Source organism: Pleurodeles waltl, chromosome 6, assembly GCF_031143425.1.
Source record: "Pleurodeles waltl isolate 20211129_DDA chromosome 6, aPleWal1.hap1.20221129, whole genome shotgun sequence".
In the NCBI taxonomy this organism is placed as follows: Eukaryota; Metazoa; Chordata; class Amphibia; order Caudata; family Salamandridae; genus Pleurodeles; species Pleurodeles waltl.
In genome coordinates, this window is record NC_090445.1 from 11,516,211 (window position 1) to 11,541,093 (window position 24,883).

Below are 24,883 nucleotides of genomic sequence, written 5' to 3' on the forward strand. Positions count from 1 at the left end.
CCTTCTCATCCGAACCCTACCTCACAAAAACAGGGGTCCCCCAAGGGTCAATCATCTCACCTTTGCTTTTTAACATCTACATGATATCTTTACCAGAACTGATCAATGATTTCCATCTCACATGCTACAACTATGCAGATGACACACAAATACTACTTCAATTAGAAGACCCCAAAAACATTGAAAACTCACAAATCTTCAGTTGCCTCAGAGCCGTTGATCAGTGGATGACCTGGAGCCATCTCAAACTAAATACCTCCAAAACTGAAATACTCATATGTGGTGACTGGAAACATTATGACCCTCTGTGCGTCTGGCCTGACGATCTCGGACCACCTCCTCAATTATCCAAGGAAGTGAAAAACCTAGGAATCACCATGGATTCCAAACTAACTATGAATGCCCAAGTAGACAAATTAGCACGCACAAGCTTCATCACCTTAAAGACTTTACGACGCATTTTCCCCCACCTCGGATTTCCACACAAGGTGCAAGCTACTATCTCACTTGTATTATCCAAACTGGATTATGCCAATAGCCTCTACCATGGATCATCTCTATCTGTTATGAAAAAACTACAACGTATCCAGAACTCCGCAGCCAGGCTACTACTACATATAAAGCTGCAAGCCCACATCTCCCCTGCCTTGAGACCACTACACTGGTTACCCGTTGCCAGAAGATGCACTTTCAAGCTGCTTTGTATCACCCACAAAGCTATACATGGAACAGGACCGCTTTTTATCAGAAAGAAAATTACCAAATACATCCAACAAAGAACCCTCCGCTCAAGACTGGCACCCCGCCTTAGAACACCACCATACAAGAAAAAGACTGTAGGTGGTACATCCTTTTCCGTCCAAGCAGCCAAACTATGGAATTCATTACCCCCAACTATAAGAGCCACAGATAACTTTCTTGTTTTCAGGAAACTACTCAAGAGTTGGCTCTTTCCTTCATAACCACCTTTTTCAAACAACTATGAACTGCATATGCCTATGTGGATAATTATTTTTTTCAGATTATATGTATATTTCTATTTATTTATAGTTTCTTTGGAAAATATGTATTGCTGCTGTCATAACAATAAAATACACACACACTCTTTTAAACCTGTCTGACTAAGTATTTTTTACCCATGATTCTAATTATGTATTGTATGTGCATATGTGTGTGTATTCATGTGTGTGTGTGTGTATAAATATATATATATGTGTATGTATGTGTATATGTTGTTTCTGTGCCTGGCATGTTTGTGGATCATTGCATGGCTCCTGGTTTTTCTGGGTTGTTATACTAGATATCTATGAATTTCTGCTCTCTTTTTATCACACTTATCTACTCATCACTCTTATGTCATGTCTCTATCAAACTATCCTCCATTCTCACTCTGACTCATCCCAAATCCCTTCGACCACTTTCATCTCCTAAATATCTCTGCCTAAGCTCTTCCCTCCACCTCCACATCTAACTCACCAAACCTCACTCTACCTCTGTGACCTCCCACACAACCCTACTAAATTCTCCTGCATTCATCTCACCCTGCTACTATGCTCTCCCTAACCTTCCACATCCTCTTTCCCCTCCGCCCCCCTTTTATTCATCCCAAGCCTTTGGATTGAGTAAATGAAGGATAAACTCCCAATTAACACTTCTGGATTTCTTTCCTCCTCCACCCCTCCATTACTCCAGTCAATCTAACTAACAAACTCATATCCGCAACTCAAATTAACTCATAATAATACTAAAACTGTACTCATTATTAAATTATACTAATCCATCACTAATTCTTGTTGGGTACCGGAGTAGCGTGCTACTCATCGAAAAGCGCTTCGACGCCTCGTCAGGGGTAGTAAGCGCTATATAAATACGATTACAATATAATACAATATGTGGGCTCTGCAATGGGATCTGAAGTCTCAATGAGCCCACCACCAAGTGCACCTGTTGGTACTCCAACCAGGTTTTGGAGGAGACTACTACAAAAGATATGAAGTGGTGGCTGCTCGACCACAAATTGACCAGTGGCAGACCCCTCTCCCTACCCCACCCAGAGCTGATGAGGGTGCCAGATATCTCTGCTCGGTTTTGGAGGACACTTGGAAAAGATGGAGTTCAGAGGACTCTGGTCACTGGCAGACTAGTCGCCACATCGACTTGTTGGAGTTAAAGGCCATTCCCTTGCTGTTGAAAGCCTTCCTACATCCATCAAAGGGAGACTAGTTCCGGTTCTCATGGACACTACAACCAAAGGGTTATATTGCAACAAACAGGGGGGGAGGGGTCCTGGGCTATGTGCCGGAAGGCCCTGAGGCTCTGAACCTGGATGAATCATAAGGGTTTTTCCTTGATCATTCACAACCTCGTAAGATCTTTAAAGCAATGGGGAGGACACTAGCTTGAACTCTTGTCAATATTTTTGCATGATGGAGTTCCTACAAAGGCTTTTTGTAGAAGAGGCATAGCGCCTACAGCGGAGCACGGTTGCTATGTCTCCTGCCCTGCCTTCAAGGAAAATCAGGCCGAGACCTCAGTGCCTTCACATCTGAAAAGGTCCTCAATTAGAGATCTGCACACTGGTGCAATTGGTCTTTTGAACTTTAAGTCAGAGGGCACAAACTGTGTCAAGAAAGAAATGGAGGTCAATGCGTTTGGGTGGCGGTTTTCTGTGGCTCCAGCCACCACTTCCACGGCGAAGAGGGAGTAATAAGAAGCTGCACATCATCATCTACTGGCGTATAAGGGCTATATTGAAAGATCTTCTGGATCCAGTCTGGTTCCTGGGGATTGTCTAAAGATGAGAAATCTGGCGTTATATAGAGTTTACCCTTGAAAGAACATTACCCAAGGCAAGAAACCTGTTTGTTGTATGGACATTTTATCAGATATATCAATCAATCAGTACATTTGTAGAGTGTGCTACTCACCTGTGATGGTCTCAAGGCGCTTGAAGGGGGAGGTGGGCAGCTGGTACTGCTCGAACAGCCAGGTCTTGAGGTGTCTCCTGAAGGTCGGTAGGTCCTTGGTCTGTCGTAAGTGGGTGGGGAGGGTGTTCCAGGTCTTGGCAGCAAGGTAGGAGAATGATCTGCTGCCGGCTGTTGTCCTGTGAATGCGTGGAATGGTGGCGAGGACGAGGTCGGCCGAGCGGTGCTGTCAGTTCGGGGTGTAGAAGGTGAGTCGATCATTGAGGTATGCTAGTCTGGCGTTGTGGAGTGCTGTCTAGGCGAGGGTGAGGAGTTTGAATGTGATCCTTTTGTTGACGGGGAGCCAGTGTAGGTCTCTCAGGTGGGCTGTGATGTGGCTGTGGCGGGGATGTCGAGGATGAGGCGTGCGGAGGGCTTCTGTATTCGTTGTAGTCTTTTCTGGAGAATGGCCGTGGTTCCCGCGTAGAGAGTTGATCTTGGCGTGCTTCCAGCCTTCTGGGAAGGTGGCGGTCTCGAAGGAGCTGTTGATGATCATATGGAGTTGGGGGGTGATGATGAAGCTCACTTTGTTGTAGATGTGGTGCGGGCAGGGGTCAGATGGTGAGCCGGAGTGAATGGTGTTCATTACTTTGGTGGTGTTAACGTCGCTGACGCGTGTCCAAGAGAGCAGGAGGTTGGTGTGGCTGGGGGGGGGGCGGTGAGGCAGAGGTGTTGGCGACTTCCGGTGGGGTCTTGGTGTTGAAGCTGTCCTGGATGTCTGCGATCTTGCGCTGAAAGAAGGTGGTGAGGGAGTCGCAGAGGTCTTGCGAAGGTGGGATGTTGTTGGTGCTGGTGCTGGGGTTGGAGAGTTCCTTCATGATGTTGAAGAGCTTGTTGCTGTTGTGCGCTTTGTTATTGATTCGTTCCATGAAGGAGGATCTCTTGGTGGTCCGGATGAGCTGAGGGTGCTTGCAGATGGTGTTCTTGAGGGCCGTGTGGGTGGCTGGTGTCTGTTCTTGGCGCTACTTCTTCTTGAGTTTTCAGCAAGTCTGTTTGGAGTTCTGGAGGTCGGTGGTGAACCAGGCAGCCTTTCTGACGTTGGCGCAGTCGTCAATCCATTGCCTGAGGTTGCGGGCAGCTGTGTCGGTGGTGTTGGCTGGTGGGGCTCGGGCGAGGGCGGAGATCAGCTGTTCGTTGGTGACCTTGTTCCAGCTGCGGCGGGGGATCGGTTGCGGGTGGTGGTGAGTGGTGGGTTTCTCGAAGGTGAAGTGGATGGAGCTGTGGTCGGTCCAGTGGAGTTCAGTGGTGTGGCTGAAGGTGATGTGGCTGCTGGCGGAGAAGATGGGGTCGAGCATGTGTCCGACGGAGTGGGTGGGTGACGTGACGAGCTGTTTGAGTCCGAGTTTGGCGAGGTTGTCAAGCAGGGCGGTGGAGTTGCTGTCATTGGTGTTTTCGAAGTGGAAGTTCAGGTCTCCGAGGAGGAAGTAGTCAGTAGAAGCAAGGGCTTGAGTGCTGACGACATCGCGATGGAGTCACTGAACTGAGGTCGAGGTCCGGGGGGTCTGCAGATGAGGGTACCTCTGAGGGTGGTCTTGGGATCGATGTGGATTTGGAAGTGCATGTGTTCAGCGGTGCTGAGGGTGTCTTTGAAGTTGGTTGAGATTCTGATGGTGTTACTGTGGGCGATGGCGATCCCTCCATCCGGTCTGTTGGTGCGGTCTCTGCGGGTGATCTTGTAGCCGTCCAGGATGGCTATGGCGATGTCGGGTGCTGAGGATGGGTTCATCCAGGTCTCTGTCAGGAAGGCGATGTCTGGGGAGGAGGAGTCGAGAAGGTCCCAGAGTTCGATGGCGTGCTTGTGGACTGAGCGGGTGTTGAGAAGGATGCATCTGAGGTGGTTGCATCCGGTTATGGTGGGCAGGGAGGTGGCTCAGGGGGTGGTGAAGCTGCAGCTCCGGCAGGAGAAAAGTCAGTGAGTGAGCATTGGTGAGGCCTGGAAGCAGGTGGCAGATCGGCCGGCGTTGAGGGCGTGGAGAGTGTTGGTGTCGTAGTAGCGTCGGGAGACGAGGGTCGTGGGGGCCAGAGGGTCTGGCACTGGGCGCGGTCCAGGCACAGACGGGCTTGCCTGTGGTACGCCCGTGGCCACGCAGCAGCCGCCTTTAAGAAGGGGAGGTGGGAGGGAGGAGCAGCTGGGAGGCGGGAGGGAAGTGAAATGGGTGCGCGAGGGGGGAGGGGACGCAGCAGCAGGGACCACGAAGGGGCAAACAGAGAAAGCGTGAAAAGGCTGAAAAGAGCGAAATAAAGCAGAAAAAAAAACAGAGAAACAGAGAAAAGAAACAGTAAAGACGCAAAAAGGAAGGAAACAGACACAAAGGCAAACACACAGTACTTACGGCTCACCACTGGCCACCAGGGATGAGGCGCAGGCGGGAGCATGCGGGTGGAGGAGGGCCTCGAACTCGCAGCAGCAGCGAGGGTGGGGAAAAAGGACACAGGCACAATAGGTGGAGCTGTGCGGCGTGGGGAACTTCTCCTGACCTTAACAGCAGGTCAAGGGTCGCTCCATATATGAAGTTTTCTGGGTTATAAGTAGTGAATCAAATGAATCCAATATTTCAGCTGTTATTGGATGTGGACTGCTTGTCCTTCGGTAATGTTTGCAAGTAGGGCATATTCAGGGCATGGATATGTCCCTCTTTTAGGGTCTGTTAAAAAGCTTCTCCTTTTCAGTCCCAATAGCTATATTACTGGTCATGTCTGATATTCTTGCCTTTCTTATCCATAAAGCGTTTTTTTCAATCCATCCTTCTTTATCACCTTGCAGGGCTTCATCACTGACCTCTTAGATATTGTTGCTAGTCTCTTGATTTTGGGTTCTAATATCTTGGATTCTTAGGCCATTTATTTAGCAGAACCTCAGGCTGCTTTTTTCTGCCATCACCTGTTCTTTCATTTTGTATTTACATTGGTTTAAGAATCTTTGTATCTCTTAATAATGGAGCTGGAAGTTGACTCTTTAGGCTTTGATGATTAAAGCTCTTCCATGTAAGAGGTTGTTCCCATCTGTCTGTCTACTGACTACTGTGGTATTCAATTTTCTCTTTGTAAGAAATTAAATTAAATTTCGGTGAGCGACTGCCCGCCCCAGGGAATAATCACCACTCTCATCAGGGCGGCTCTTAAAGTCACTAAATTAACTGAGCTCAAGCCCCTCAGAGCATACGGCTTAACATGGTGCAATGTGTAAATTATTTATGGAATACCAAAACAGTGGCAAAGTCAAACCACCAGCAATAAAAATAGAGAATATTTAATAAACAATATGTGACAAAAATCCAATAAGGAAGATCTGAGTTATACATTTTTTAAGTTTTAAGTGAAAATCACACCAAAAAGCACCAACGTCAATGATTCAATGGCCACGGTACACTGGGGAGCACGGCCCGGATACACCAACCAGGTTCGTCCTGGTCAAAGATTTTACCTTCTGACTTAGAGACAATTTACATGCCCCCTGCGCTGCCGTAGCGTCATTTTTCCCCAGGGCCAGATTACAAAGTGGCACAATGCATGCTTTGCACCACTCTGCAACCCCTTGTGCCAAATGATGCCTCACCAGGCATAATTAATGTAAGTAAGGGGGGGCATTCCGATGCATAGAGGCCTGAAAAAATGGTGCAGTGACACTTTACTAGATTTCACTAAGCCATTTTTTCTGTCATTTTGAACGCCTGCTCAAGGCAGGCGTTAAAATGAAGCACCCATTAAAGTCAATGGGCCTCCTTGTGCTTTGCTGCGCTTGCGTCAAACTTTTTGACGCTAGTGCAGCAAAACTCCACAACAGTGTCAAAAGTTGTGATGCTGTAGTGGTAACGACCGCCACGGTTCACCGTGATGCAAATACGTACAACCATGGTGTCGTTTTGTGGGACAAGGTCACCGTAAGAGAAGTGGCACACCGGGACCGATGCGCCACTTTCTCATAAATATCCTCCTTAGTTTTTCATGTCCCAACCAACCACAAGAATACCCTGGAGACTCACAGGGTGTCAAGGCAGAGGCCACTAGCAGGGTCCAGTCCAGGTCCAGTTTCTACTGGTCAGTTGGGTACTTTCAGGCTTCTGCCCCACTGTATCCACGCAGGAGATCAGCCAAGAGGAAGCAGGTCCAGTCCTACATGGCTTCTCTCAGCTCAGAGTCAGCAGATCCCACACTCCTATCTTCCACAAATCCAGACAGTGTTCTGAAGAGGATGCCAGGGCATGACGCACTTATGCACTGCACCAGCTAGTCGATGAGTGCGACTCTGAGCACTCCCTAACCAATGGGATAAACGTTCCTGGGCCACCTCTATCCACTTTTTTAATAGTTCTTGCTTTCATTACTGCAAACATACCCAAAATGCAATGCGTCATGGCATTTTCCAGATGGTGAAAGCCTTCGGCCACCCTAAAATTGGGCGCTGAAGGGGTATGTGGGAGTGTACTAACTATGGTAATCCTAGGGTCCTCCCACATCTAACACTGAATTCAAGTTTGAAGCAGGCACTGTACTGACAACAAACCCAGAGGCAGAAGTCTTGATCAGACAAACAGTGTCCTTCAGCAATGAGACTGAGGATACACAGGAAATGTCTTGGCACCCTGTTCTCTTCCTTTCAAGTGTGCCCCAAGTGTTACACATGACTCCACAGCCTTGTCAAGCAGGATTTAACAGAGTGGTGTCACAGGATGTCCACAACGCCCCTTGGAATATTCTGCTGAGTTCAGAAATCATCTCTGACCATTCATGTCAGCCTATTTTTGCTCCTGGACAGGTGTTCTTAAGTGTGTTTTGGATTATATATGGGACTGCATAATGCAAAAACGGCTGGATGGGTAGGGGTTTGTGACGTATGTTCGTCTAGCTCACAGCAGGTAGATGTTGACATTGCCCAGGGTGGTCTGGTGGTGTGACAGGACTGTCCCCTGCATGGTGTACAGTTGTGTTCTCCTTCCGAGGACCAGAGTGCATGTATCTGGTATCCTGCTTTTTGAAGTTGGCCAATACCATCACACCTATCTAGTGTGTGCCCCTAAAGAACATGGCCTGGCCCGTGACATAAGTGTGGTCCTGGACCTGTTTGGGACATTGGGGGGGAACATGCGATATGCATTGCATGCAAAGATGTGAAGTGAAACTGTTTTCCCAGACACAGGAAGTGTGTTTCTGACATTCCCGTTGCTGGAGTGAGTAGACCTAGACAGACACTGAAGTGGGGAGAGAGGGTACAAGGCTGTTTTAAAAAATCAATTTGATGTTTTGCTGAGAGGGGCTACTGGTTAGTCTTCCTGTAACACTGTTACTTGGTAGATGGTGGGGCGGAGGGTAGGGGCAGCAGTCTGTTGTTCAAGGTGAAAGGGATCCCTTAGGTGAGACCAGACTTTTGTCTTTCCCCTGATCAGTCTTCAGAAAGCTCACATCTCTTTTTGCCCCTGTTGTGGGCTGTCCAGGCTGGAGACGACCCTGCTCTGGGGAGCATCACTCGACACAGAGGCTGAGTTTGCAGAGCAGCCTGGAAGGACACTAGAAAGGAAAACCACACCAAACTAGTTTCGTTTAAACGGTGTTAAACTGAGCATACTAGAGGAAGTTAATAGAGCTGCACCCTTTATTTGTGGTATTATGAGGAGAGAACCACCTACACCAGAGAAGTGGAGGAGAAATTAATAGTGGATCGAGGCACAGTTAGCCTAGGGCCCAATTCATCAATTGTACCTGCTATTTGTTATGTATGTACTATTTCGTTTTGGTATGCAATAAAGTACTTTTCTTGATAAGAGTAAACAATGGGTTGGACAATCAGCTATTGAACGGCTGTGCGACTGCTGAGTGCTGAGCTCGAGCACCCCCACACTACCTCCCTGTGACTTCTCACCATCTCTGCCACTGACAGTCAAGTGTTGCAGGGGTCGTACTTGGCCCAGCTTGGCTGTCTTCTCTTAGGGCACATAGAAAGGACAGATTTCACCCATGTATAGCGGATGCGTGCAGATGTAGGTACATGTTCACCCCACACTTGAGTGCCATTGATAAACAGGGATAACAGACCTGTCTTGGCCTGGACACATCTGATAACATGGACAAGAAGTCTTTGACCGCATGAGAACTCCTGGGGGTCAAAAGAACACAGTTGTAAGTAGTAATACATGTGATTTTACTAAGGGACAGTATGACTGAGAGCGTAATCTATATTATCCACCAGTGCCACATCTGTAACATTGCCTGCTATGTAAATAGTAAGACTGGCTTCCCTTGAAGGCTACACACATTTCTTTGGATCAATAATTATGCGTGGGTGAAATCTGCCTAATTTTGTATTATTACCTTTATTACATGAAATTCCTGAAATAACACCATTATGTCAGTCACGTAATTGTGTTGCTCTTCACAGCAAAGGTATAGCATGGAACAATGCAAACAACCTGAACGCGAGCGCTAGTTTTTGCAACGACTGTGTTTTTTTGCAGGGTCTGTTAGTGCGAGATGTGTCCTTGTGTTATACATTAACGCAAGGATGCCTTTCATGATAATACATGACATTAAATGGCAGATTGGCACTATGCGTGTTTTTCCTGAAAATTTGTAAAAATGTCCAAAAGCAAATGAGTGCATTTCAAACACCCCTATAAATAGCATGAATGAATGCAGAGAATGTTCACAGGCACGTGATGCTGCACTATTTTTTTAATAAAACCTCAGTAATAGAGAAGAGTCATGAACATGCATTAACCTGGTTTCCTAATTGAGGATGTTTTTGCCTGCAGGGCATCAACCTGAAGATTACATTTTAGGAGTTAAATGCAATGGGCACAATGTATGTACCAGACAATGGACACATGATAACGAATAACTGAAGGTGTGATTTTTAAAACTATAAAAGGAATATAAATGTATATAAATACAAAAAAAAAGCTTGTGCATGAAAATGAACAAAAGATTTTTTACAATACCGCTGTTGGATGCAGCCTTGTGTAATGGAATTTAAGTGGATGCACTTGGATTACTCAGAGGTGGACACTACACACGGTGTACAGAGGCTAGCTACTTCTAGCCACAGCAACACACCTATCAACTACATCCTCCCAGCTGCAGACACTGCAGAAGACAACAGGGTAAAACTAACATTGCACACAGTATGTAGGAAAGAGACGCTCCTTCTGGCCACACCTATTGAATATACGCAACTAGAGGTAGCGGGAGCGAAAGATTAACCTCTTATAGACCCATTTTGTTAGGCCCCAAGGCCTGTTACAACAGTTCTGTGTTCCAGTGTTTTACAATAAGCACGTATATAAGCTTACAGTGCAAATAAGTTTGATGGAGACTTCTAACCGCATCTTCCTCACCTTGTGAATACCACCAGGCTGGATCCTTTCCTCAGCAATTCCCTTGCTCATCTTGCAGCTCTGCCTTGGGTTTGTCCTGCCCCGGAAGTGACACTGGGGCCCTATAAAACTACAACCTTCCTGTGCCAACACCAGTTCCTTTCTCTCTGCAAACTTTCGATATGGATCTGGTGCTTGTTCCTTCAAATTCTGTCAGTTTTGACAGACTTTTCTCTCAAATGATTTCTAGTGTGCAAGGGACATGTCCCCTCCAAAAACAAAAGGGTTTAAACCTTATAAGAACTGTCATAAACAAGATGTTGGTGATGGGACCCACACAAGGCATGTCTCTGGTGTATGGGCTCCTCTCATGATACAATTTTGTGCAACAGGTATATGAATGTGAATCTGAAGGCCATTCAGGATCGCGAGGCCAAATTATATGTCGTGCAACAACAACAAAAAGTCTGAAAGGCCCAATCCTGCACAAAGTTGAGGACGCAGACTTGATCCGACACTTCCAACCATTAAAGGCGAATTAAATGTCCTCATTGAGCTTCTAGACATCACAGGAGCCCCTCCTTCCATTCAATGAGGCTCTTACTAACACACTGCTGGGCACCAAGTCGAAGCCAGAACTTGCCTGTTGTTAACCTGACAGATAGCAGGAAGGAAAAGACCTGCTCCAGGAGATCCTGCCTTTCTCCTTCAACACCCCAAGCTAAAAAGCTTGGTAGTTCAGGGGTCTATGAGCAGGCTCAACCCAAAGCAATTGAGACCACCTGCCAGACAAAGTCGAAACATGAAGGCATTTGCAAAACGTATGTTCTCCTCTGCCAGTCTCGCACCCGTCCAGTGAACATCAACTGAACTGTCTCCTCGGAAAGTAGTTGCATACACTGTGGGACATGGTGGAGGAGATTATGCCAGCTTAGAGCTCACTTTCGTGCATTACCCAGGATGGTGAACACGCAGCAAAGTATTCCAGTCAAGTCTGGGCACTACCGACTGCTTGGGTAGCTCGGTCGAGACCAGTGTGGAGCTCCGGAGCCACACGTGGATCCTCTCACAAAGGATTCTCAAGCGATGTCCAACAGCCTCTAATGGGTAGGCCATCTGATGGACATTTATCTTCAGACATATGGCAGACTCTTCAAAGAGAGCAAGGCAACAATCCACCCCCTTCGGTTGGCACAGCTTCTGCAACAATTTTGCCCCTTTCAAGGCTTCGGAAGAGAGTTTTAGCAGAGGCCACTTCAGACCTTGCCTCAGCAGTGACAGGCCTCCAAAGCCTTTCAGGCCAAAGCTAGGGATCCGGCCACTAGCATCCATGCCCCCCAGGGCCAGCCAACTACATGATCTTTAACTTTACCAGTGGCGAAGCATTACGTCACACTCCTCTCTCTCCACTCCCCAGACATAACTCTTACACTGCAGCGCTTCCTGGGGGACCACTTGTCCATTCTGCAAAGAGAAGTTCTGGGAGCTTTGGAGAGGGACTGGTTGTTACTCCTGTTACTTCTTGGTGCCAAAGACGGGCAGAGGGCTCCACACTATCCTCCTCCTGTGCCCTTTTCATTTGTTTCTCGGGAAAGATAAGTTTGAAATGCTCACCCTGGCCCGCATTCTATATCAGCAACACAAAAGGACGATGGACGGAGTGCTGAAACTTTTCACTCACTCACTCCCAGTCACAGATCTGGGTTTAATCCATCGTTCTTTTGCTCATCATGCCACCCCAGTTTGGACCCAGCCATATGCACATCAGTCTTGACCCTGCTGTCCATGGGAACAGTCCAGCCTGAACTGCCAGGCCAGGTTCTCCCTCGACTGGAAACAAGCATCCTGGGACTGGTTTCAGGGTGTCACCACTCATCAGCCAGGCTAGCCTGAATCCGGTGGCACAGTGAGCAAGGGACCCATGTCTGGGCATGCCCTGGCCACCTAGGCCACTTTTCAAACATTCAATCCCAGTCACACATCTGGGATAATGCATTGTTCTTTTGCTCACCATCCCACCCCCGTTTCTGTGCACTCTAAATTCAATGGATCCAGGACTCTCAATGGTATCGTTGGACCTCCAGGACACCTAATTCCACATTCCTGCCCTGCAGTTTCTGGGGGACCACGAGCACTTTCAGTTCTCCCCTTTGGCCTTACCAGTGAGCCTCGGGTGTTCACAGAAGTGGTGGTCGCTGCCCATCTCTGGAGGTTGGGAATCCCAATCTCCCATATATCGAGGACTGGTTGCTGAAGGCCGGCTCACCTCAGAAAGTCATAGAGCACCTCACCTCCAGATGACAGCCAACCTGCTGACATCACTGGGATTCTCCATCAATGTGCCGAAATCACACCAAGAGAGACCACCCTTTGGAGAGGCTCACCTTCATTGGAACCATCCTGGAAACCGTGCTCTTCCGAGTCTTCCCTCTGCCTCAAGGAGTCCAGGACATTTAGGCTATGATACCGATGTTTCGGCTTTTGACAAGGGTCTCAGTGAGAGTGGCTCCAAGGCTTCTTGGCCTCTTGCATCCTGCTGTTGGGCCACGTCAGACGGCACACTGGGGCTCTGCAGTGGGTTCTGAAGTTTCAGTGGACTCAGTACCAAGGGAACCTTCCAGGTTCCCTCCAGGTATCAGACGAGACTGAGAAAGATCTGCATTGATGACTGTAAGTTTGCAACTGGACTTGTGGCAGACCTCTCCCCCTACCCAACCCAGAGCTAACTGTTGTAACATATACATCATTGCTGAGTTGGGGAGGTCATCTGAGCGAGGGTAGAAATCAGAGGACTGTGGTTTCTGACAGAAGCTCACCTCTACATCCACTTGTTGGAGTTGCAAGCAATTTGGAGAGTGTGGTTCCCTGAACTTCTGGCCATAAGCACATGTCCTCCAGTCCGGCTGCACCATTAGAAGGACTTCCTGTCACAGCAGCAGGGCAGGGTTCCGCACCTGAGCCTGCACAATCTCCACCTCCATGCATAAGGACTGAGCGTCAAAAGTTCAGAGCTTCTGATGTTCCTCCTGAAGTAGTAGTCATTATCATGGTGGCCAGATGTCCCTCCACTTAAACAGTTAATGCGGGACTCTGCGAGACGTTTGTAGTCTGGTGTTCCTCCCAAAATATCAAACACCTACAGCCACAGTTGTCTGATATACTGTTGCTCTGCCTTTCCCTAGCCCAGCAAAACCTTGTTGTGGCAACAGTTAAAGGTTATTTATCGGCCTTCTTGCACTGCCCTGATCACCCATTGTTATTTAAAGCATATATTGTGACGTTTTTTTTTTTAAAGGGCTACTTTTTGTTCCCGCCAACACATTTGTGATGCCGGAGTGGGACCTTAATGTGGTTCTCACTTTCCTCCTGTGTGGCCCCTTCGAACCAATGCACAACTGTTCTCTGCACCGCCTCACACTGAAGGCAACATTCCGCATAGCGATCAGGTCAGCTGATCATGTAAGTTACAGGCACTGTCAGTCCAGCTGCCGTAGATCACCTTCTTTCCAGAGAAGCTGGGTACTGAGGGCAAAAGCGGCATTTCTCTGCTAAGGGTTGTCATGAGTTCCATTCAGGACAGTCTATAATTGTGCTAGCTTTCTTTGCCCCACTCATCCACCAAATTAGGAAGAAAGACTTAATTACCTTGACTCCAAGAGAGTTCTGACATTCTACATCAAATCGCACCAGAAAACATCGGCTGGACCTGGGGAAGTACTGCTTTGGTATCTGTACACACAGTGAGGAATCTGTGGTTAGACTTACCCATCAGAAGAGACTGTTACTTACCTTCGGTAGCACTCTTTCTGGTGGATACTCTAGGTAACCACAGATTCCTCATCGACCCACCATTCTCCCCTGTTCCGTGGGATGGACTCATCTAGTCCATAATAATAATTTGCACAATGCCAGCTATTGTCACTCGAGGGCTGAGAAAATCTCCAAATCCACTGTGGCGCCTCTGGATATTCACAAGGTGAGGAATCTGCAGTTAGCTAGAGTATCCACCAGAAACAGTGTTACCAAAGGTAATTTTTTCCAGCTAGCATAGTTTGGGAACAGTCTAAAAGCACCTCTTGCTAGGTATTGCCTGTATTTGAGCAATTCGTTTTTAACACAAGTGCAGTTTCCAGACAGGGAGGCAGATCTGGAGTGGACTTGTAACTTGTACATGTACTATTGAGGATTTCTGAAGGCTTCTACTTTCCAAAACTGCTTTTTTTGGTTCCCACTGACAGTTACAAATGCAACCAGTGCAAGACACTTAGAAGGACTTCAGCTCACCAAACTAACATCAATGGGCGAGGGGTAGTTTCAGCTGTGTAGCCAGCAGACCCATCTCAGTAGACTGATCACATTGGGCAAGCCACACCCATGGCTAACGGTGAACTTGTGGCTGCGGACAGGAGGACACGACGCTGCCTTGGAAAGGGGGCCAAATGCTGCCTACGGCATGGATGGCTCAGACTCTGTGCTATCGCCTAATAATAACATAGTATGCACATCTTACGTAAATCCTGGTGAAGGAACTTATGCAAGAATACTTCTGGGAACAGGTGTGTGCAGGTAGGAGTACTGTGGCAGAGCAGTCACGCACCAAGGACTGCATGGTTACGGAACTAGCAGGTGTCAAGGAGCAGGCGCAAGCTGGGGAGTCATAGCTACCTGCAGCAGGCAGTATCCACACCGACGCATGTGCAATGCTTTGGAAGGCTGGTTGATCATGTCCTCCTGCATATTGTTGTATTCCAAATTCTAGAAAAAGTACATGAAGAATATGAGGACAGATCAGTAGACAGCACAAGAAGGACTGTCTGTGCCCTATCGTTTGGGTCTACCCCCCCCTACCATCACCCAGAGGGTCTCACCATCCCACCACCATTATACTGAGAGCCCATCCATGCCCATCATCACCACCCAGAGGGTCTCACCGTCCCACCACCATTACACTGAGAGCCCACCCATGCTCATCACCATCACCGAGAGGGTCTCACAGTCCCACCACTGTTATACTGAGAGCCCACCCATGCCTGTCATCACCTAGAGGGTCTCACCATCCCACCACCATTATGCTGAGAGTCCACTCGCACCTCTCATCACCCAGAGGGTCTCACCGTCCCACCACCATTATACTTAGAACCCGCCCATGCTGTCATCACCCAGAGGGTCTCACCGTCTCACCACCATTACACTGAGAGCCCACCCATGTCGGTCATCACCCAGAGGGTCTCACCGTCCCACCACCATTATACTGAGAGCCCACCCATGCCTGTCATCATCACCCACAGGATCTCACCGTTCCACCACCATTATACTGAGAGCCCACCCATGCCTGTCAACATCGTCACTCAGAGGGTCTCACCGTTCCACCACCATTATACTGAGAGCCCACCCATGCCTGTCAACATCGTCACTCAGAGGGTCTCACCGTCACACCACCATTATACTGAGAGCCCACCCATGCCTGTCATCGTCACTTAGAGGGTCTCACCGTCCCACCACCATTATACTGAGAACCCACCCATGCCTGTCATCACCTAGAGGGTCTCACCGTCCCACCACCATTATACTGAGAGTCCACCCGCACCTCTCATCACCCAGAGGGTCTCATCACCAATATACTGAAAGCCCACCCATGCTGTCATCACCCTCTGGGTGTCCCCGTCCCACTACCATTACACTGAGAGCCCACACATGCCTCTCATCATAATTTTCAGCCAGTGGTTCTGACCGTCCCACCACCATTATACTGACAGCCCAACCATGCCTGTCATCACCCAGAGGGTCTCACTGAGAGCCCACCCATGTCGGTCATCACGTAGAGGGTCTCACCGTCCCACCACCATTATACTGAGAGCCCATCCATGCCCATCATCACCACCCAGAGGGTCTCACCGTCCCACCACCATTATACTGAGATCCCATCCATACCTGTCATCACCCAGAGGGTCTCACCGTCCCACCACCTTTATATTGAGATCCCACCAATGCCTGTCATCATCATCACACAGCGTGTCTTACCAACCCACCACAATTATACTAAGAGCCCACCCATGCCAGTCATTACCCAGAGGGTGTCACTATCCCACCACCACAACACTGACAGCCTACCCAGGCCCCTCATTGTCATCACCCAGAGGGTCCCACCGTCCCACCACCATTACACTGAGAGCCCACCCATGTCCATCATCACCCAGCAGCTCTCACCGTCCCACCACCATTACACTGAGAGCCCACCCATGTCAGTCATCACCCAAAGGGTCTTACCGTCCCACCACCATTAAACTGAGAGACCACACATGCCTCTCATCATCATCACACAGCGGGTCTTACCGGCCCACCGCCATTATAGTGACAGCCCACCCACGCCAGTCATCAACCAGAGGGTCTCGCCTCCCCACCACCATTACACTGAGAGCCCACCTATGTCCATCATCACCCAGAGGGTCTCATCGGCCCACCACCATTATACTGAGAGACCACCCTTGCCTGTCATCATCATCACTCAGAGGGCTCACCATCCCACCACCTTTCTACTGAGATCCCACCCATGCCTGTCATCATCATCACACAGCGGGCCTTACCTTCCCACCACAATTATACTAAGAGCCCAACGATGCCAGTCATCACCCAGAGGGTCTCACTGTCCCACCACCATTAAACTGAGAGACCACACATGCCTATCGTCATCATCACACAGCGGGTCTTACTGTCCCACCACCATTATACTGAGAGCCCACCCATGCCTCCCAAAATCACCCAGAGGGTCTCACCATCCCACCACCATTATGCTGAGCGCACACCCATGCCCATCATCATCACCATCATCATCACAGAGGGTTTCACCATCCCACCACAATTATACTGAGGGCCCACCCATGCCCATCATCATCCAGAGGGTCTCACCGTCCCACCACCATTACACTGAAAGCCCACCTATGCCTGTCACCATCACCACCAGAGGGTCTCACCACCCTTATACTGAGAGTCCACCCATGCTTATCATCAGCATCTAGTGGGTCTCACCACCATTATACCGAGCGCACACCCATGCCTGTCACCACCATCACCCAGAGGGTCTCACTGTCCCACCCACCATTATAGTGAGAGCCCACCCATGCCCGTCATCACCCACAGGGTCTCACCGTCCTTCCACCATTATAATGACATCCCACCCATGCCTGTCATCATCTTCACCCACAGGGTCTCACAGTCCCACCACCATTAGACTGAGCCCACCCATGCCCATCATCATCACCCAGAGGGTCACACCGTCCTACCACCATTATACTTAGAGCCCACCCGTGACTGCCATCATCACCCAGGGGGTCTCACTGTCCTATCACCATTATACTGAGAGCCCACTCATGCCTGTCATCATCATCATCACCCAGGGGGTCTCATCGTCCCACCACCATTATACTGAGCCCAACCATGCCCCTCACCATCATCACCATCACCCAGAGGGTCTCCCCGTCCTACCACCATTATACTGAGGGCCCACCCATGCCCATCATCTTCCAGAGGGTCTCACTGTCGCACCCCATTATACTGACAGCACACCCATGCCTGTCACCATCACCACCCAAAGGGTCTCACCGTCTCATCACCATTACACTGAGAGCCCACCCATGCCTGTTATCATCACCCAGAGGGTCTCACCACCCCACCATCATTATACTGAGGGCCCACCCATGCCCATCATCTTCCAGAGGGTCTCACTGTCTTACCACCATTATACTGACAGCCCACCCATGCCTGTTATCACCACCCAGAGGGTCTTACCGTCCTACCACCATTACACTGAGAGCCCACCCACCCCCCTCATCATCACCCAGATGCTCTCACCATCCCACCACCATTGCACTGAGAGCCCACCTATGTCCTTCATCATGATGATCACTTAGAGGGTCTCACAGTCCCACTACCATTATACTGAGAGACTACCCATGCCTGTCATCATCATCATCACTAAGAGGGTATCAACCCTACTGACAAGGACCAAGTAGAGCGAAACTGGTCTGGGTTTCCCTGTGTTCCTATGCAAGAGAACCCAGAAGCTGAACAACATTGGCAAACTGCATTTGCAAGCCAATATGCCCAAAACGTGCCATCGTTTGGATATGTCAATGCTTGTTAACATTTTTGGACAGTCTCTTTTTCACAGCATCAGGTCGTTTAGGTACACAGCTAAGTCTTATGTACATGAGTTAGGCAGCGTACAACTCAATGAGCAACCATTAAACAGTTGTGAATACTTGACTACAACTTTTTAACGTTGACTGCCAAGAAGACTTAAATCCTAATTGTTGGCGAAAATATAGAATGCTGGGACAGGCCTATCGGCTTCCCTGTATGGGATTGGCTCCTTCCCGTTACCCAAGGACAAGTTTCCAGGATCATCGCTGATGAAAATCTCACAATGAACACCCAAATGAACACAGTTTGCAGGGTCTGCTTGTTTATACTTCACCTTCTAAACACCTCCCCACCCCCTCCAAAGACCATTTTGCCATGGTTGTAGGCTCCTATAGCTTGCAGGGGCTTAATGGCTGTATGCCTCAATTAAAGTTTGACAGTACATGCAGCAACAAAACTCCAACGGGTGGAAAATGCTGCAGTGAGACTGACCATCCACCTGAAGATTAACCATGTGTCTCTGGCACGTGGAGGTCTCCACAGGGTTAACAGTAAAACTGAGGGTTGAAGTTACACATCCCTTCCTGATTCACAAACAGTTTTTCTTACACTGAGAACTGTACATTATATTTTTCACCCTTACAGTCCTATTCGCCTGCTCCACTTTCAGAATCAGATGCTTCTGCAATTTCACAGAATTAAGTCCAGATGGACTAGTGATGTTGGGTATTTGGCATCAACCAAACTAAGGTGATGGTAGGATGCTTGCAACAAGTGTAACCACTGGAAATCGCTTGGGTAGCATCCCAGCTCATCGTTCTTTTGCTCATCATGCCATCTGCCAGTTTGGACTCAGCCATATGTAAATCAGTCTTAATCCTACTCCAGTAGGGACAGTCCAGACTGGACTGCCAGGCCCTCGCCCGCACACCACCTTTGCAACAATCTCACTTACAAGAATGCTATCAGCTGAGAGTGTTAGGCGATTCAAAGATTTTAAATTGTCTTAGAATACCTGCCCCTCTGAGTCAGACAAGACAAATCCCGGATCCATCAACGACACAGCAAAGTAAAGCACGACCGAGCACAGCACCAGAAGAAGGAAGGCCAGCGGCTGCAACAGCTCTCCGCGCTCCTCCTGAGACCGCAGATCTGCAAAGGAAGAGAGTGCCTCAGTGGAGTGGACAGGGCAGGGCTATCATGCTGAACTAAGTCCAACAGGTGTGGGGGTGGTTGATGAGCTCACAAGGCACCAAAAGAGAGTATGGCAACGATAAGTTCAGCAGAGACCAAGGGACAGCAAGGATGAGGGAACGTCAACTGGTGAAGAGCTGACCTACAGCAAAGACAAAGCACAGTCATTAGGAGCTAAGCAGAGACCAAGGGATAGTAAGGATCAGAAAACACCTGTAAAAGAGCTGACCAAGAACCAAGACAAAGCACGGAAAAGAGGAGCTCTGCAGAAGCAAAGGGACCGCAAGGGTCAGAGGACAACTGGAGAAGAGCCAATCATGAACAGAGACAAAGCAAAGGAAAAAAAAGGAGCTCTGCAGGGGATGAGACATCTGAGAAGAGCCGACCAGGAACAGAGACAGCACAGCAAAGAGAAGCTCAGGAAAGACAGCAAGAATCAGAAGAGATGACCAGGAAGAGAGACAAAGCACAAGATAGAGGTACTCTGCAGAGATTACAACACTTCAAATGCCAGGCCAGCTCTCTGGAACTTTGGCATACAGGCAGGCAGGCAAGGTTTATGCATGCTCAGGCAAACAATCTGCCCAGATGTGTGCAGACCTCTACTGCCACTTCACTCTGTACCATGCCCAGGACTGGGTGCCTAGATTCACAAGTTCTGCATATGTACCACCTCAAATACCCCCATGACCAACCATGTGCATCAGTGCTGTGGATATCAACTCAACTCTGAGCAGAAAGAGACTCGGCACAGTTCTATGCCCATCAATGGAGATCTGATCTAAACATGCTTAAAGGTTGTTTTTTTCTGAAGTGGCCTTCATTCTCCCACTTTGAGGGATAAGGAAAACTAAACGTTCTGTGACTTGGTTCCTCCTTTCTTCATTTGGCCAAACACCTTGTTTGCTAAATGTGATTTGATGGTGGTCCTGCTGAACTGCGTTGGAGGTCGATAATGTGTTTCTTATCTATGAACTATATGTACCATGCTTGTACTGTATTTCTAAAACTATATCTGCCCAGAAACAACTGTGGGCTTCACGGCACTCTTCAGATGAGTTCTAGCAGGGCTTTTGTAAGTGCAGCCTCACAAATTTAGTGTTAGAATCACACAGACCCATTATCACTTTTGGAAGACAACTTCACTCATTTCGATGAATCCCACACCTTGGTGAACACCCTTGCTCATTAGCTGCCGGTCTCTGCCTTACTTGAAGAGTTTCTCACATTGGGCGGGGTCCTCAGACATTTGGATTGTCTCACTATAATGAGTTTTCTTGTAGCGGTGCCTCAGTCTTGGATAACGGCAGCTGTATCTAGGCTGAACCATAAATGGGACCCATAAAAAGAGGAGGCAAGACCAACCAACACCGACAAAGCCAAAACAGCTGGTTTCTGGTTAGAGAAACTGTTAATAGGTAGCCCGCTTTGAGTGTTTTTGGCCCAGATATCCTGGAGAGCACTTTTATGAAAGAAACATCTTGGACTAACAAAGCAGATGCTGGGAGTCATATCCCTTTGCTGAACAGACCGCATAGGCAGAGTTCAGCTGTAACCTCAAAGAAGGGTATTATCAAGAAGAAATTACAAGATGAAGGATATGTTTAAGTGGTGAACTTAAAAGGGGACACAGCAAAATATTACACGGTAGCTACTTTTGGTTATAAGTTTTTCAGTGCATCCTTAACCCATTAGCTACCCTACCGACATATGTGTCATGAAATATTGTCCACAGGACACTTTTGAGAACATATATATTTTTTGCAGCACAATTTTTTTTCTGGATTCACACACTGTACATTATTCCACCATCTATTGGTTAGGTTCCAAGTTATCTTTCCTCTTCTTTTTTTTTTTTTGTTGTGGCCCTCCATACACACATTCTGAGGCAGCCAAGCAGATCAGCTATTTTTTTTCCCTCTGGGATGCGTCCTCTGATGGGGGACAAATCCTCCATAGTTGGGGTTTGAGGGGCATTTGCCAGTGCATGATATTGTGACAGCACAGTAAAACAAATTAACACAAAAGTGTGGATACTGAATTGCACTGTGCCTTTAGGACAGGATATGTCACTTGTATAGTAAGAATTTCCTAAACAAAAAAATCCAGATATCAGTAAGAATTGTGTCAGTAAATACATCGAAGGCACATGCCGAGTCTCGAGCTTCATGCCACATCTGCAGTCTAACAAAAGGACTACTTGCTGCCCTTGTCACTAAAATCTAATGGGAGTGCATTTGGGAAAATGTAACCATCCTCAAAATGCCAGGACCTTGAGGGACAGGTCATCCCAGCAAGGGAAACCAAGAAAAATATTTGAAAGCCAACAGCAGAAGAGGGTTCACACTAATCCCTCACTCTTGCTTTACTGTTTAGTTTATGTTTTTGAAGAACTGATAACACAAGACATTTCAAAAAGTATAGGCGCCTGTAGTTAGACCTCAAAAATTAAAGAACAGGGTTACCCCTCCTTTGTAAAGGAAAAAAAGAGCATGTTGAAAAGAATTTAAAAAAAAGGCAACACAGTGAACACAAAAAAGAGAGGAAATCATGCCCAGGACGTATTCTGGGTGGTGAAGTAGCTACAGGTAAATGGTTGTAAGTTTGGTTTATATAAGACATTAAATGTTGTCTCAAGCACACCAAAATGAGACACTAGGTTATCTTCTTAGTCGATCAAAACAAGTTTTCTTTTATTCGAGAGTTCGCGAATATATCATGTACCAGCCAGCAAACATGTTTTGTCAAACAGGCGTATCCCAGTAACTTCACCAGGGTTTGTCTTGGTATCGAGTGTATACGAAAATGAATTGTTCTCACAATAATAATATTGAATTGTGTTAACGGTGACTAATAAATTATAGAAAGGGATGGTGCTGAAGAAAGATTGGTACCTGCACAAGACCAACAGCACCAAATAATCCACATTCTCCTGTGCAACATCGCTACCTATTATTTAGTGATCACCGTTGATAAGATTCAGTCTTACAACTCCAAGAATAATCAATTTTCGTTTCCATGAGGACTCATGTTGCCCTCACTGCTGCTCTCTTGGCCCCTCACTAGTGCGGTGCTGCAGGAGGCAGGTCCCCAGGGCTTTAAGTGGGGCGGGTTCCTCCAAGTCAAAAACCTCGAAGTAATTGAAAGTGAACCTTGAAACAGGTCCCGATATTAATGGCCCTAGGTTTATTGGGGGGGGGGACTGATCAATTTCTGAACAAGAACTATAAAACCCAAAAAAGTAATGTCAGGGATGTAGTCCCTTTTTACATTTCACAGGTTTTACTTAAGCACAAATGTCCTTAGAGTGTTCACTTTTTCCAAGACGTTCTGTTCTTGTATTTTTTTTTGCAAGTTTCTCATAGTGCCTGTCAGTGGGTCATGAAGATGTTCAGAACTGCTCGTCCAATCTTGATCGCTCTGCGGACCGCATAGAGGCACATACCAAATGAATTTAGGATTCTATTAGAAAGTTTGTGAAGGGGGTATACAGCTGTCAAAATATTGACAGTGTGAAAATAAAACGCTGTGCTTACGAGTGTGATGCATGTGTGGGAGGAAATAATGAAGCAAGGGGATGCAAGAAAGTATATCTAGGTGAGTGAAAAGGTGGTGTAGAGGACGAAGATGAGGTGCAAGTCGTGCAGATGGAGAATTTCATAAAGATTTGGGGGAGAAAGGAAATGTGTAATAACGTGAAATATTGAAAATGAAACTGGTCTGAAGAAGCAAATTGGGGTATTTAGGGCATTCCACAGACCACTAACCTTACCCCAGACCATAGTAATATTTCAGTGTCATATTTTTATAACTGAAACATTTTAAACCGCGCCTTTATTTACATATGCCATGCCTTTTGGTAAGAAATCCTAGCAGCACTTCTTTGGACACACCTCTTTCAGTGGAGACCACCCCAACAGTTTTTTCATCCCCCCTTTAAGCTCTGCTGACCCTCATTACCCGTACTGGTGGTCTTCTGTGGCACAAGGCCCTACATCTCTGATTTTCGTGATAACTCCTACACTCCCCAGTGTGCCCAACTCCTCTGTGCCCCCCTCTCCCCCTCACCCCCTCAATCTCCCCCCTCCACTCAGTGACGAGCTGCTTCGGCACAAGGGACACCCTCCCCCGTCTCAGTGACCCCCCCGCATGCCTCAGTGTGCCCCAACTCCTCTGTGCCCCCCTCTCCCCCTCACCCCCTCAATCTCCCCCCTCCACTCAGTGACGAGCTGCTTCGGCACAAGGCACACCCTCCCCCGTCTCAGTGACCTCCCCACATGCCTCAGTGTGCCCCAACTCCTCTGTGCCCCCCTCTCCCCCTCAATCTCCCCCCTCCACTCAGTGACGAGCTGCTTCGGCACAAGGGACACCCTCCCCCGTCTCAGTGACCCCCCCGCATGCCTCAGTGTGCCCCAACTCCTCTGTGCCCCCCTCTCTCCCTCAGCACCTCAATCTCCCCCCTCCACTCAGTGACGAGCTGCTTCGGCACAAGGGACACCCTCCCCCGTCTCAGTGACCCCCCCGCATGCCTCAGTGTGCCCCCAATCCCCCCACCCTCACTGCTGGTCTGGTACAGCACAAGCCCCTGCCCCCTCTCCAGCTCGGGGCCCGGCCCTCAGAGGCCCACCCCGGGGGGAGCCCCCCGCCCTCACCCGTGCGGTGCTGCAGCAGCACCAGGCTGACCCCCCAGCTCAGGCCGCTGTGCCCGCTCCGCACCAGGAGCCCGGAGGGGAAGGGGCCGCGGGGGGTCATGCGGGAGGAGGAGAGGCCCGCACCGGGAGCGGCTGCCTCAGAAACACACGCAACACAGGGAGGCTGCGGACACTTCCGGCATCCCCCTGTGAGCCCTGATTGGTGGAGAAGAGGGCACGCGCCGACGCATCACAACTCTCATTGGTTAATAAGTGCGGCTTACTTCGCACATCTGAACGCCGATTGGTGGAGAGGCGAAGCCTAGTAAAGGACGTGGTCATTGGTGAAGAAGACTAAGCACTGATTGGTGGAGTGCTCCTATATGCTGGGTCCCTTATCTGTCCTCTGTGATTGGTCAAAGTCCTGTGAAGCGAGAGAGTGGGCCGTATCAGCAAACTATTCGCTTCGTTCTTGAATAAACTAGAATGTCCCTCTTTGGACAAACTTTAACAAGCGACAAGCGGCAGCCGCCATCTTGGAAGTAGATGCTATTAGCTGCAAAAATTTCAGACTGCTTATGTGTGATATTTTCATAATTTCAGTGTTGTTATAAGTGACATTCAACGACTTTGAGAGACACTTCATCGT

General features: G+C 48.4%; 1 protein-coding gene across 2 annotated transcripts in view; it reads right to left on the bottom strand.

The window, feature by feature from the left end:
- The window catches only part of ZDHHC12 (zinc finger DHHC-type palmitoyltransferase 12), a 42,046-nt gene extending 17,600 nt beyond the window's left edge, over nt 1–24,446 (bottom strand). The window contains exons 1-3 of one of the 2 annotated variants that reach the window (XM_069237015.1): nt 24,256–24,445; nt 19,425–19,561; nt 14,936–15,025 (exon numbers count right to left, since the gene is read on the bottom strand). In XM_069237015.1, coding sequence (XP_069093116.1) covers nt 14,936–15,025; nt 19,425–19,561; nt 24,256–24,355 — 327 coding nt within the window. In that variant the 5' untranslated portion in view covers nt 24,356–24,445. Of the gene's footprint in view, nt 1–14,935; nt 15,026–19,424; nt 19,562–24,255 lie in introns of both variants that reach the window. The other variant, XM_069237016.1, reaches the window with a different exon arrangement.
- Nucleotides 24,447–24,883: the final 437 nt, after the last annotated feature.